Source organism: Mycetomoellerius zeteki, unplaced genomic scaffold (assembly GCF_001594055.1).
Source record: "Mycetomoellerius zeteki isolate Tzet28-1 unplaced genomic scaffold, Tzet1.0 scaffold336, whole genome shotgun sequence".
NCBI classification, from domain to species: domain Eukaryota; kingdom Metazoa; phylum Arthropoda; class Insecta; order Hymenoptera; family Formicidae; genus Mycetomoellerius; species Mycetomoellerius zeteki.
In genome coordinates this window covers 479,515-495,837 of record NW_017257323.1, presented here as the reverse complement: position 1 = coordinate 495,837, position 16,323 = coordinate 479,515, and the positions used below count along the sequence as shown (strand labels likewise).

Here is a 16,323-nt window from a genome sequence, read left to right as displayed (position 1 = left end):
GTCGAGGGTGAAAGTCGTGCGCTCCTTTGCAGAGGGGAGGGGGGGGGGCGAGAATCGATGGTGAAAGCCACCTAAAACTTGTTGGAGGTCTTTCAGGGTCATGACCTTGACGACATATGTCAAAGTCGCGGTCGTCGGCGCGGCATCCCCTACAGTCCACGACTATCAAGAACATTTTAAAGCAGGGAATTCTCGTGTTATATAATTGAACTTTTTTTGTTAATAACTTTTTAAAGAATGACGAGCGACGGCTAAAACTTGGTGGAGGTCACTCAGGGTAACAAGATATGTCAAGGTCAAGGTCATCGAAGAGTGCTCCCCTATTCGGCATATTTACCCTAAAAGTTTTAAACTGCCTCCAAAACTCGAATTTTTTTATTTCTACTGGAAAAAAATGAAATTCGTTCTAACTTTTTAATATCTCATTAACAAAATGTTTATACGAAGTATATTAATATAATCGACAGCAACGCTATTTTAATGTAATATTACGTCAATATTACCGCTTTAAATACAATATGAAATAGTTAAATATTATATAATAAAACTGATAACATATTACAAATATGTTTCATCATAATGTACAGTGGAACTTTGATATCTTCAATCTCTTGGACATTATGACGGAAAATGATATATTATTTCGACTTGAAAGCTTTCTAAGGGAAAACCAATGAATCATATCTCTTTCTTTATAATTTATAGCAAATGAAAAAAGTTACTATTGTTTTGCAATTGCAGAGCACAAACGTATAATATATAATTATATAGGTTTTTTGTAATTATAAAATTACAAAATACCTACATATTAAGAGATTCAGATTACAAGATACCGATACAATATTAAGACACAATAAAAAATCAATAAATAAAATTCATTAAAGAAATACAATTAAATTAAAAATTAAATAAAAATTAAACTAAAAATTAAATTTGAAATCTCGTTAAGCCAAAATTAACAAATCAAAAGAAACGATCTAAGATTGATTCACAAATAAATTAATTGATTTTCTATTCATTGAGTCGCATCAATTGAAGGCGTTAAAGTCAGACAATAATCAAAGTCGCAGCTAGGAAAACGAACCACGGACGAAGAACAATCGACAAAGGACAATGGAGAATTGTTTTCCTCCAGCAAAATCTACCATTATTACTGTTCTCGACAATGATCGCTTACCGTACTCCGAATACTCACTCTCGAGTCTTTCGATGCGTTCTCTCTTAGTCTCGGCTTCCTCGGCGAGACGCGCCGAAGTTTTCACGCCTTCGCCGCTTTTGTGGGTTTTTTCCATGATGGAACAAGCACGCAGCACGAAGGCGGGGACAGTCTCCTGTTTTTCCTGTCTCGGTATATCCACCAGCGTCCAATATTGCGTCTCCAGCTTAATTACGTCCTGGAAGGGCAAAATCGTAGGTAGCTTGGGCTACTATCGCAAAAAAAAATAGAGGGAAAAAAGCAGCGTGCTTGTGCAAGTTGATCAGCCATTGTATAGCGAATCCTTTTATCTGCGTGTCTTTGAACAAATCATTGGCCTATTCATCAAATGTGGTTTAAGGAGATCGATTTCATTTACGCTTTGGAAAACGTTACATCATTATTCTATATCTGTAATGATGGCTTACAAACTGTAAAGATATTTTGTCTATAAAAATTAAATTTTACTATAATTTTTCTATCTACTCCTTAAAATTTTAGTCACATATATTTCTACCCTTTTGTAATTAGATTAAATTATTCGTCGATCATATATAAAATCAATGAAATATCATCAATTTAATTTTAATTTCATAATTTTAATTTATTTTACGTTTCTTTTAGTTTCTTTTTCATTATTTTAATTTAATTTTATTTTAATTCAACATCGCGATTTTTCGATATACTATTTAAATCGTTTCGTATGAAAATTAATTTTAATTTTGAATCACTAATATGTATATGTATACTTAACATATATACCACACTTGTAGTCTAACAAACTGCGCGCCGAAAAATTATCGGATATATAAACACAATTCAACCACTGTAGTAATCTCGCGAATTAAATTAATTTCTAATAATTTCGATGCTCAAACAGGCATCATATTTCAAAGATGTTAATATGCTGAAAAAACTAATTTTTCGGCGCGCAGTTTGTTAGACTACAAGTGTGGTATATACCATGTGTCAAGTACATATATAGCATATTTTAGTGATTCAAGATTGAATTATTTAAGCATTTTAAAATCTAGTTTCGATCGATATAGGGCTCTAGTTTATCGATTGTGTTCTCACATGTACGGTCTAAAAATGAGATTATTATTATTAATTTTAATTATTTTGTATTATCCAATTCTATAATAACAACAATACAGGTTTCTATAACGTCGACAAATAGCAAGTTTACGCATTGTCTCTACAATAACAAAGTAACAATTTTATCTACGTTATAGTGCTAATGTATTATTCATTTTTTTTTCTCGCATATAAGCACTTTAAACAATATACTTCAGAATTACACGGCCGTCGATGGAACAAATGGCGCCATTTACAGGGTGCAATTTTATTTCTCATTCGTATCACTCGAGGATTAATCTCAAGTTGGTTTTTTCTCTGACAAGAATAAACTCCGAGTTCTCTCGATTCTTTCGATAGCGGCTGCCTCGGAACGAAAGTTTACACCAGAAACAAACGTTGTCGTCCGAGAAAATGCACCTGCGGGACCAACGATCGCGAATCGCTGTGTATACACCCCCGGGGAAGTAAAAAAGTGAAAAAAAGAGAAAAATAGAAGTAAAAGATGATGATAACATGCGTTCGTCTTCCACGCCGACTACAAACATATCCGGCAATCGTACTGGCTATCTTTTGCATGCATCTTTATTTGTTGCTTGTCCCGTAGGTGCGCGATCTATCTCTTGAATAACAAATGTCGCGACCGTTGCAGCGTGCAATTCACGTAGGTACTTCGAAAAAAAAAAACGGCTGCGTTTTGAGTTTTTCCCTTTGCTCGTTCGGTTTTGTACAGCTGGGAATTTCGCGTCGAGTTGCACGCAGATGAGTCCAGATATTTTGCACTCTGTTAACTATTTACTGACAAAATATCATACATCTGCCATTTTTCCGCTGTTTTTTACTACATCTTTTTAAAAATTATTATTGTTTTTCGATCAGTTTCATTGAATATCGGATCGATTCACAAATTTAAACATATCATTAAGAAAGGAGGATGTTAAAAAAATATCGATTTTGGCCTCCAAGGTACACTTGAATAGTCCTTAGAAAATCATTGTTTGGCTCCTCAGAAAACAAGAAATAACAATCGTTTGTCCGGGAAGTGACAGAAACATTGCTAGAATAAGATATTAATTAACTAAAAATCGCCGAATATTGGTTTTCAATTATTTTTTTACTCAAGTTACTTTTACTATCAACTTTAGAGAAAAACAGCAAGAGACAAAAATTGTTTATTTTCTTCTCATAGAGTTCTAAGAATTTTTTCAGAATTTTTTATCAACTTTTTAGTACTGCGTTTTCTTGACAACTACTTTTAGCAGCATGAGAAAATACGGTACTAAAAAATTCTGAAAAAATTGTCAGAACTCTTTGAAAAGAAAATAAACAATTTTTGTCACTTGCTTTTTTTCTGTAAAGTTGATAGTACTTGAATAAAAGAATTATTGAAACCAATTTATATATATATATATTCGAGGATTTTTAGTAATTAATATCTTGTTAATTATTGCAAAAATCATAAAATGGTAGAGAACTTTTCGACTCAGTTTAGTCCTCTCTTATACCCCTATGCGAGAGTTATATTTTTATTGTTATTTATCAAACACCCTGTATGTGAATGTAATGTTTCATTATATTTAAGCAATTCTAGCAATGTTCCCACCAATTCCCGGACAAATGATTGTTATTTTTTGTTTTCTGAGGACCCAAACAATGATTTTCCAAGATCTATTCAGGTGTACTTTGGGGGCTAAAATCGACACCTTTTTAACATCCTCCTTTCAGAATAAGTTAAATATTATGTATTCGTAAACTATATTTTTAATTTGGGTATAATCATATTATTTCTTTTTACGTGAATAATCATTTTTACACCCCAATTAAAATCTACACGATTATTGTCTATTAATGATCATTTTCCGATTTATTGGCGCTTGAGAACATTATGGATATGAATTTATTCTCAATTTTCTGAAAAAAAGTAAGAAACCAAATAAATAAGATAAGCACGTTAATAAATAGCTTATTATGAACAGTAAAAAATAAAGACTTTAATTATAATATAATGCTTTTTTATTGCAGATTTATGATGGAATTGTATATTTAAAAATTCATAAAGAATAATTATTAAAAAAGAAAGAAAATGTGTCCACACACACACACACACGCACACGCGCACACACACACACACACGCACACGCGCACACACACACACACACGCACACGCGCACACACACACACACACGCACACGCGCACACACACACACACACGCACACGCGCACACACACACACACACACACACAAGAAAGAAAACAATATTCTATTTTACAACTAACATTTTCTCGTCACTAGGATGTAAAAATAGTCACCGCAAGTGACTATTTCTGGATTAATAAATTTACATCATACTTATTATCTGTGATTATAATTATTTACAATTTGTTGCTACTTTTTTCCGATGATTTTTTTATCTCAGTCATGTCAAAGATTAGCTACCATGTCTACGTATTAAATATTATATATGATTTTGTAAATCAATTTGTTTTACTTTAATTGAAGAATGAATAGGGGAGTTTTTTTTTTTAAAGAAAAATAAAATAGAATAACGTTGAGAAGCGTGAAATTATTTAAGAAAAAAATTCAATACTATGTATACGGATATTATATTTGTTATATGTATATTTGTTATATTTTGAAATTATTTGTTTAGACTTTATATATGACTTTATATGTGACTTGGAAAAAGTTTATTGTAAACTCAACAAGTATTAATTACAATTTACATAATGGTTACAAGTTAATAATTAGTTCCTTAGCGATTCCTTAACAGAGATCCAAGCGCAAGTGATTCGATCGGGTTTTAGCAAGAGCAAATTGCTGTTCTCTGTTTATCGTTTACCTGTACACACCAGGCAACATAATTACAACGTAATTACGTCAAGCGACAGTCTGGGACTGACACTCACCGAGCACAAAGCGTGGGACAAAAACACGTGTGCTACATCCAATTACCAGACGCTCAGTTACTCCTGTCTTACCTTGATCATATTTTTGAGGAGGTTATAACGCTGAAACACGTTGCGCACTTGCTTACTGTCGGTGTACTTGCACATCAGTTCGACGAGGGCCCTCTTAGCGGTGTCGTAGCTGCCATCCAAACGTATCCTTACGACTCTCAGCCTCTCGTTCGTCTCGATCACTTCCTCCTTCGTTTGTCCACCTGCGTCCGCCGCAGAGAAGCCTTATTGCAATTCGAAAAGTATCGGAAGCACGGGCAATTTCCCCTCGATTACGGATACTTCTGTCGTGCATCAATGCATTTTACCCTCATGACTGTATTCGATTGATTTTCCTTATCATGCGCTTCAATCATTGCGCGTCGCGTTTAACAGGGTCGTTAAATTAAAACGCGATGGAAACGACGAAGGTATCGCGCATGCGAATGTCGCCTTCAATTAATTTTCAATTAACTCGACACCACGATAACGTCAAAAGTTTCGACATAAATAAATCGAGCATGATACGATAAGCAACCCAGTCGACGTATTTCCGCCATAGTTTCATCAAATTTGTAGGAAAAGTTCAAATTCCAAAGATAAGCAAAACCACACTTTAAGCTACATAAAATATGATTAAAAAATTTTATTCCTCACTTTCTTATTCAGTTTATATTAAATGGTATTAATTTTTAATTGGCTTTTTTGTGAATCGATTAGAAAGACGTATAGGTAATTTCGAAAATTATCGCATAGTTGCGAAAAACGAATATTCTTGATTGTTCCATCAAGGCTAGATCGATTTTAAATTCTTTGAGAAATTTGCCATCAAAATCGAGATTGTGAATATCCTGTACATATATTATTATCGTACGTTAGGAATTTATCTGATCGCATTTCATCGACGGCAGCACGGGAACGTTAATGTCAGAATTAATCATAGTTCCACATTCGTCGATGGGAAAGCGTTAATCTAAGCCTGACAGAATTCTCAGCCGACGAAGTTTCCGTTCAGCTAATACAGCGACAGTCGACACACCGTTACTCTCTGCTCCAATCGAATACAAGAGTTTCCGCTTCGATTCCATTCATGGGACAACTAACAACGTTCGCTGTTGGCAGACTGCCAGACACTTATTTCCGAGTGATACGTACAAACGTCTCTATTGCTGATTCATCGGAATTACTATACTTGGAACGAATGCTCGCTCTTTATCTTTAATTCGTTATTTACCATATATAAAAACAAGAAAGAATTAAAAATATTTAATGTTGATAAACAAACTAAGATTCAAAGCTAAATTCGTATGCAAAAATTGATTTAATAGTTAATACGAATAGGATATCTTGTATATACATTCCTGTTTTGGAAGATATAAAAAATTTCTTATAGAAATTTAATACTGATTAGTTTAATGTTAAAAGATAGTAATTAATTACTTATTTTAAGTATTAAAAGTGCTACTATTCAATGCTTTTAGTACTCCAAATAAGTAATTAATTACCTATTGTCTTCTAATAATAAATTGGCCATTATTAACAATCTCTCTGTGCACAAGGATACAAACGCCTCAAGCTAATAAAAACGTAAATAAAATGTTGCTGAATGAAAAATTTTCGAAGTTTTCTTAGTTTCTTAAAATATTTATTTGTACACAGAGAGAAGGTTAAACTAGCCAATATTAAATTTCTGTAAGGGATATAGATATACAAATTATATTTAAAAAGCTTCTTTTTCAGAGTATTTATTTTCATAAGTTTAAAAAAAAAATTTGTTCAGAAATTATTTTTAATAGATTGCATTTTTCTGGATAAAATTATTGAGGAAGATCATAAATTCACAATGGTTTTATGAGCGAGCCGTATAAAAGCATTCTTAAAGTAAAAGGAAGCGCACGAACACCATCATTTCGCAGTCTTTTTCAGCGTGTAAGGTTATCGAGTCGCGGCGATTTGCCAAGGTAGCGGCTAAAGTTTAATTAAACTCCCACGCGAGATGAATGTGATAAAATATCGAACTTACTAGACGTGCCCTCGTCTTTCACATCCTGGACGATTCTCCGCACGCTCTGCGTGAACTTGCCTACGAGATTGGTACTAGCTGAAACACACAATGTTCGAGTTTATTTATAATGTTCCATTGTAAACAAAATAAGTATAGTATTTCACAATTTTGAATTAAATAGTCTCGTGTTGTTCGCCCGATAAATAACATTACAAAGTCAAATTGACGAAAACGCTTCTTTCCACCGCGTCGAATAAAGACTCGCGGGAATAATGGATGAGATCTGTCGAGAAGGATGAGAAAGTGAGATCTCTTTGAGTGAGAGAGAGAGAGAGAGGGGGGGGAGAGAGAGAGAGAGAGAGCAAACGTCATTCAGTGCATCCGGTAAGTGGATGACTTGACGAGAAGTACCAACATCGTTCGCGTCCGTCCGTATCAGAGGACATAAAGCGCAGCGACACGGAAAAGCAGGCTAAAGCTTCTTACTCGTAAAACATGGGATTGTTCTTAAAGCAACCGTCCAAGTAGGCTTTTTAAAGCGATCGATTCGTCCCATCGACCGGTTGCCACGGTTGATGCGATAACAATTATCGATAACAATTTAACACGAGCTATGACTCTTCTGCATTATCGCACGTACAGCAAGTGTCGCATGTATGAATGGTCGGCCGTCTATTTATATTGAAAGATTTCTCGCGAAATTTCTCGTCTGACAATGGACAGCTTTATCATGTTTAATCCTCTCGGCTTAATCCTTCGCGAGATGAGACCGGGGCACCGTCATACTCAACTGTGTGCCGCAATTTCCAAATAAAGCTCCGACTAAAACACTGGACTCTTTTACTGTCTGCACTTACGTCGAATTCATTAGTATTTTTCTATTTCTTTATTTTTTCCTATTTCTGACACAAAATAGATCACAGCGAGATACATTAGTATATGTAATTTAATCGTGTAAAAGGAATTTTAATTCTGTGATATCAATACAAAGTATATTTAAAGGGGTCTTCTACATTAGAGGGACAAAAAAAATCGATTTTTCGTTTTTCATAAATCGAGTACAACTCTTCGAGAATGTCCCTAAAATTTTAGAGCGAAATCTGATTTGTCACAGTTTTTAATTAGTGATTTTTAGAAAAAAGTGGATGCCTGAGTTTGAAATATCATATACGTTATAATATACCTACATCCTTTAGATATTAAAAAAAATATTACTCATGAATTCATCATATCGTCAAAATAAGTTATTTAATTTTAAATGAAGCTGCAAAAATGTGACAATTAACCCCGTGTTTTGGGTTGATTGTTACACGTTCTAGGATTGGCAGTAGCATATTTGTTATGGACAACACATATAAAAAATAGTTTTTATTTTAATATCAGTTCTATGCTTTAAGAAATAATGGTAATTATAATATTAATACAAATAAAATAGTTATTTTAATCATAAAATACGTAATTTGTTTTTATATCGTAGTTTCTATATGAAAAATGAAAAAAACATATACGTATATGTTGTAACTAAATGTTTATATTTTTATTATTTATAATACATTTTTTTACGTGAAAATGTGTACTTCACGTACTCCAAATACGTACTCCACAATAGTTATATTAAAACGTGCAAAAAGCTTTAAAACGATAAATATTATCTTCTTTTTGAAAAAAATTACGAAAAATCACCATTTTTTCGGTCTCCTAATGGAAGTAGGAGACTCTTTAATATGACAAAAATAATATTTTGTCGCGATAAAACAGACGGCGCCAGGATTCTTTTAAGACTGTCTTGAATATACTTAAGACGGGGGGCCCTTGAATATAAGAACTGACTATGAATACCGGCCTATACCTAATTTATTACGCCTATGCTTTTTTACTATCATAATGAATTTAAAAGCACGAGAGAGTTAATTTCCGAAACATAAATCTAAATTTTATTGAAGAAGTTTCGTCATTATGCATAAGAGTAAAATCGGTTTGATTACCTGAGATTATATTTCACGCATTTATCATTGTTACGAGTAACATGAAAATGTATTGAACGAAGTTTTCGCTATCTTCTGCAATATTTCCCTTGCGGGAAAATAGTTCCATCGATTTCTTTCTTGCAAGGAATCGTTTCATAAGTTGTTAACGGGTGAATGTAAACATGGTAATGCTGAGACTTTTGTCGAGGCAAAGAGGCAAAGAGGGAAAGATTTCCTTGTAGCACAAAACGTACGGAACGCCTCGCAATCCTCTTTTACGGCTTTGTAAGTCTCGACGTTACAAAGCCGAAAGTCCACATTCCTCGTATTCTTTGTTACGGTTTCGCGTACGTATACTACAATGCGGAAGTTCATTGCGGCAAAACGGAAAACGATTCGTAGCGTGTCAACCGTTAAAAAAACTTTAGCTTCTTTGAGCAAATTAAAAATAAGTTTTCTTTAGTAAAAAATTCGATTAATTGTCGTTTTGATAAAAGAACATTTTCATTAAAAAATATGTGTGTATAATTTGTTATTCAACTATACTTTAATCGGTCACTTTTATCTGTATTTATTTTAATGTAAAAGATATGATTGCGTTAAAGGAATAATGCGATTCCTCGTCGACACGCCATATGGAAAATTGAGTTTCGTAACATCTGTCGTGTTCATTAGTATGAAACTGGCCGCTCGGCGAGCTTGGCTGAGTGCCAGTTTGTATAAGACACCTTATACATCTGTATTATCTGACTCTTCATAATGGAGAACGTTCGGCCAACGAGAACGACGAATAAACTCGCTTTAATAGTGATACTTCGACAGGCTTTCTACGGTGAAACGATTATTCTTGTTGCAAAATAGGAGAAACAAACTTTTCTGTATTTGCTCCACTTAACCGTTCGCTATGTGACCATTATGTCATAATAATTTTATTTGCAATACAGACTTCATGTACATCCACTGAAGTAGTCTATTTTATCAAAATTATGACAGAGAATTTTGTCTTATTAATTCATGAAATAAATATAGAGAATAAAAGAAATAAATATTAGATTTAATATTGTTACTTGATAAAATATATGTCAATGTAAATATAAATATGTTATAAATATTATGTATATTCTATTGCATACTTAAAACGTAAAAAATTAAATATTAGAATAAATAAATCAGTAATCTAACCTTTTTTATTCTGGATAAATATTATATCTTCTCGATGTAATCAAGATTTCTTTTTCTCTATAAGCTTTTAAAATCGCACAATTTTAATGAAATCGGTAATATAAAGAAACGTAATTTGTTTCAGTAGTCAATTATGCAAATGGAGAATTTTTTCATTTTTGTTTGCGTTTAACGATATGATTGCGACAGCCTTTGGTTGGGAGAGCGCGATACATTCGTACGTCATCATTCATTGATAAAAGGGCGTTATCTGGTCTCGTTAAGATAATATGATTTGCCGAAGAGAAGCTGGCTGGATGCCAATCTGTAAAACGCACTATCTTGCCCTATAGTACTTCGAATTACTCGGTAATTGCATTTCGTCGACTCGCGAGAATTTAGTGGATTCAAATGGAATAATAGAAAAGCTTTCCATGAAATCTCGAAGCACAAAATGTTACTGACTATATTTTTTTCTCTGAAAAGAGAACGTATATATGTAATGTCTTCTCAGAAAACATAAATATAATAATTATAAAAATATAATCTGCAAATTTTTATTCATTAACTTCTTAATTCTTACAAATTTCTTTGAAAATGTTTAATGTGTATTAGCCTTTGAAAATGTTTAATGTGTATATCCTCACATACGCTCGCTTCGAGGCACGTAACCTGCAGTAGTGAAGATACGTTTATGATCCGCCATATGCGCGCTACATAGGTATATGTATGTAGATACGAATCGCATAGACTCAGGCACGTATAAAAGGGAAATTTAAATTTTGCTTGAACTCTTGGGTAAACTTTGCGTTATGTAGAATATTAATTTACGATTAATACCAATAGTAAAAGTCGATTATTGAAAATTGCGATTTGCGAGTCTCGCATGGTGGTCATTACAGGATAAAGCAATCGCCTGGGTATAATCCAACTTCGATATATGTCGCGTCCTTCCCACATCACGTTTGCGTTTTATAAGATTTTCTAAACCTGACGCCATCGTGACTCTCTTTCAGGAGGATTCACGTCAAGTTATCCATGGTGAATTCTCAACGAAAGGCTTCTAAACCCTACTCGTACGTCACGCAGTATCGCGCCATTCGGTATTTCATCCACGCCGAGTCGAGGGGGATGTGCATGTCGCCTGGCATTTGTACTCTGTCGCGCCTTATCCAGTGGTTTTCGGACGGTTTCATTGGAATTCAGCGCGCGTCTCCTACGTGGCTCTCGTAGACCGTCGCTTCCTCGATTACGAGGCAATGCGCCGGGATATACGCCGAATAAGTGGCCGATGGAGGAAGCTTCTTTGTTCGACGGGCCGGTTGCCAAAATGCAACAAGCGCATTGTCGTTTGAACCATACGAAACGGATTCGTTCTTTCCGAATTGGTACGCGCCAACTAAGTGAACTGTCGTTTTCGACTGCTCGAAGGTTGAACGTGACTGTCGTTGAACGAGTTCTTATTATCCTCTAAATTCGTATCAGCACTAGCAATCTATTCCGCAGTCAAGTAAAAATAAAAATTCTGCCTTAAATCTGAGTAACAGATAATAATTAAACAATGAGAATTTTATTTTGGACCGTGTGAGAACACAATCGATAAACTAGAAGCCTATACCGATCGAACCTGGATCTTTAATGCTTTTAAATAATTTCTATGTGAATTTATATACTAAATGTAATTATTTGAACTGCGCGCCGAAATGATTTTTCGAACTTATAAATGCAATCAAACTACTATAGTAATATCACAAATTAAATTGATAAGCAATTTAATAATTGATGCTCAATCTGGCATCCTATTGAAAGAATGAAAGATGTTAATGTACTGAAAAGATAAATTAAGTTTTCAATAGGTGCGATATATGTACATATTGGAATTATCTTGTACGATGTACGATGCGAAAGCTTTTTATTTCGTTCTCTACCGCTCATAAAATAATGCGACGAATTTTTGGAGACGTGCAGTAATTTACTGAGAGATAAAAAGCAAGGAATAATTTAATCTGGCCATAATGAACATTATTTCTCGAAACCCTCCTAGTCCTAACAATCGTAACCTCGATAACCTCCTAGAAAAGGAGAGCACGATCGTTAGGAATACCCATAAGAGGAAGGCTGCTGATCTTCAGACGTCCTTTCAGGATTCTTATAGAAGCCAAAATTTCTTCTCGTCGGTCTCAAGAGACGGAGTTGAGCTTGCGATCGCAAGCATGTCGTCGTTTTAATCGTTATTATCTTTAAAATTGTACTATTGCGGAAAATCATGGCTATTGGAGTCGAATTTTTTGTTGCAGCTGCGCGCGAAGTTTTTTTACATGTGATCTGACACAGGTAATTTATTTTAAAAAAGATTTCACTGTTTCTTATAAATAGTAATTTATAGTATCGATATTGTATACAATATGCTGCTCAACAAATTAAAAAATATATATTACTTTAGGAATAACGATAATTTGGAGCTTTATTTGCAAAATAAATTCACATACTTACATAATTAAATAAAAAAATAGTTATATTTTCCGAGTGGTTCTCGTGACACTAGAATGTAATTAAAGGTTTCATGAAGGTTATAAAATCGTCGTTAGCGATTTACGAGCGCTTAAATGATTATTAGGCTATGACGAGCGTCTTTATAATCAGGTTTCTCCGTAACTTAAATAGCGCTCGATACTTAAAAGTGTAATAATATAGAGATCTAAATTTGTCATCAACTATGAAACAGTCATCGATAACGATGACGCGAAACAGTTTTACAGAGGTGGTCCTCTATGAGTGCAGATGATGCGTCCTCATCATGTCCGCGCGCGATTGAAGATCGGTAAAAACCGGATTTTTCGCCAATGAAAGCGACTCCGCTGCTATTCGAGCGACTGGAATACGGATGGATGCACAGACGGATTTCGCCACATAGATCAAACGTATTGACCACACCTCTGCGGCTTTCCCGATGCGCGCGAGTGTGATCGTGTATGCAGACTGGATTATAGTCTATGCTTTTTCGCCGATAACAAACACAATTGCTAATGGAAAGCGTCGCGTGATTGGATGGCTTAACACTGCATCGAGGAACAGAAAAGATTTAGTCAATGTTATTCAATGTCTGAATGAAGTTATTGTGTTATCGCTAACTTGTGATGGTAGAAATAGTGTGCGCTATTCTTGATTATATTATTGTCATGTTTAAATTAAAAGAATCAACTTCAAAATCTTCGAAGTAGTAGCATATTGATGTAATAAAATTATAAGCTGAACAATATAAAAATCTCTTATTAATATTGGATTAGGGAAAGTCTCTTTACAAGTTGGTAAAAAGATTTTTTTAGCAACCTATACATTCTATTTAAAAAAAATTGGCAACTACACCACTTGATAGAGCAACGTTTCAGCTTTAAGAATCTGTATTTTTAATTGCGATGATTTTTAACGGAGTTACGAGTAATAAAGTCAGAATGTTTCTTTTCACTTAATCAGCGAGTAACGTAGGAACATTTTTAAAAAACGATTTTGTAGGAAAAACTCCAAGCTTTTACGATAGATAGTCGAAAATTTGCTCAAATTCTTTTTGGTCACGCTACAAACCTACAAAGTGAAAAGAAAATTTTTCATTCTTTTCAGCTCGTAATTTTCTATATGTAACAATTACAAAACTCATATAAATTCAAAAAATATAGTAACCATTCCGAAAGTAGCGATTTCAAGAACTTTAAAACCCTTTTCTTAAATTTAAATTTTGATCATTTTTAATGAAGATATTGATGGCGTTTTTTTACCAATCTGTAAAGGGACTTTTTCCCTAACTCAATACTTCTAGACGAAAATAGTTAAAATATGTCTTTTTATCGTATGAAAATAATATACGTCTGCACATTTTAAATGGTTGCATTCGTAAAATCAATCTCATCTTGTAAAATTTTGAGGGAGACTTTTAGTAGGCGAAATCTTTTGCTTGCGCATCTCGAAGGAGTCACAAAGAGTTGCCGAGAGAGTGAAAAAGGCAACGATAACGAGTGAAAAGCGTTATCCGCTTGATGGGAACCTTTCAGCATTTTCACATCGGAAAGTTCCTCTTCGGAAAAGGTGTGCTGACGCGCACGAAGTCCAGCAATCCTACTATTTTTCGTTACGGAATGAAAAACTGTACGGTACATCGTTCACATACAACTCCTCAGTCCGAGTAACGCTGGATTCGTATTACGTTGACGTAAATTTTCGTTTACGCTAAGAGCTTGGCTGGAAAATTCAATTTCATCCCGGCGCCGCCACTGCTAATTGAAAGTCACGTTAGGGCGCGTCAATCGCAAATGCACATGCTCTCGTTCATCATTCGCTTACGATCGCACAAATTGATGATCATTCAAAAATGGTAATTCGGAATGGAATGTTAATTAATTAAATATCTATCTATTGTTGTTACATTGTTACGTCTTGTTTGCGATAAAATACTTTTTGTTTTTTCCTTTCTTGGATTTTTATATAATTTAAATAATTATGTAAGAAAGAAACTAGATAGAACATTTTATATATGAAATTACTTGTTCTAATAGATTCCGATATGAAATATAAAATACATCGCTTTTTAATAATTTTATATTAAGACTTTTTAAATGACGAGCAGAATCAATTTACATAAAAAGGCATTTTATGCAATTAAGTTACATATATACATATATTATCAAAACAAAATTGTTTTTATCTCCGACTTAATTTTTTTATATTGATTACATATTTTTTATTTAATTAAATGAATAATAACTTTAAGCTCTATAACTGAACTTTTCTTTTTAATTGTATAAAAATTTCTTGTATTATACATAAAATTTCACTTTTTATTAAAAAAATTAAAAACACTTAGAATTCAAGAATATAGTGGTCTTTAAATAATTAATGAACTCAATTAATTAGCAATTTGTTAACCGATATTAAAACTTTCTAATCTCTTCACTCTCATTTATTTCCTAGCATAATAAAGCTTAAATAATATAATAAAATACATACCTAGATTTATTTCAATAGAAACTGTATTATATATGTATATTCAAAATAAATAGTTTTCAAAGATTTTAATTAGTATTTAAAGAATATTGTTCTGTCTTTCATCGATATTCCTTTCTAACAAGTTTTGTATATTTTTTTAACTTCAATATCTCGTATATGTAAAAAAATGTAAAATATTAAAACCAATTGAAAAGAGCAAATTGCATTAGAAAATCGACACGCTTGAAAATGAATATTATCACGCTTCCGCGTAATAAAAATTCAGAGAACACTTCTCTAACTCATTATAACTCGCTATAACTTGTTCGACGGCTCATTCCAGACAAACTCTCCTTGCACGCTCAAAGACGTCGGTTGGAAATTCCAATGAAAAAATTCCCATTTGAGTGTTTCGACGAGGATGAGAATATTTCGAGTCAAGACTCGCTTCGTTTAACAAAACTCCGCGAGGCTGCACGTTTGATCTCGCTCGGTCGGATGAAATTGCGATGCAAAACAGGTGCCTGAGGGTCTGATAGCGATTGGTCGGTCGTTAAGAAAGTTCCGCGAGAGTCACGGATCTATCGGACAGATTCCAAGTGGCTACGTGTCGAGACGTGAAGCTCTGCACGGGAATAGATAAACGATGAGAAACGTCCGATACATCGCTTCGCCCGATGCTTCTCCTCAGTCGGTCCTCGCAGACGCGTCTCGTTGCTCTCGAGAGCCCCTAGGCGACGAAATTATTCGAGGTCTCTAATGTTCACAGTGTTTCACAATACGACGCCCAAAGCCCCGGAAATTTATAACATGGTATAACTTCGGTAAATTCAAATTTCGAAGCTACGAATAATGATCTCTGTTTCTCGTGATAATAGAAACGCGAGAATTAAGGTAAACGTCCCAGTGTCTGGACATGTACCTATGTCCGGACACTTACATAAAATTTATTATTATTAATCTCAAATGCTTTTTTTACCTTAAAGATCAATTTGAATTAGTTG

General features: G+C 33.9%; 1 protein-coding gene across 2 annotated transcripts in view; it reads right to left on the bottom strand.

Moving 5' to 3' along the window:
• The window catches only part of LOC108725317 (uncharacterized), a 96,637-nt gene that overhangs the window by 3,622 nt on the left and 76,692 nt on the right, over positions 1-16,323 (bottom strand). Inside the window, exons 3-5 of one of the 2 annotated variants that reach the window (XM_018452254.1) lie at positions 7,233-7,310; positions 5,252-5,454; positions 1,196-1,394 (exon numbers count right to left, since the gene is read on the bottom strand). In XM_018452254.1, coding sequence (XP_018307756.1) covers positions 1,196-1,394; positions 5,252-5,454; positions 7,233-7,310 — 480 coding nt within the window. The remainder of the gene's footprint in view (positions 1-1,195; positions 1,395-5,251; positions 5,455-7,232; positions 7,311-16,323) is intronic. The other variant, XM_018452255.1, reaches the window with a different exon arrangement.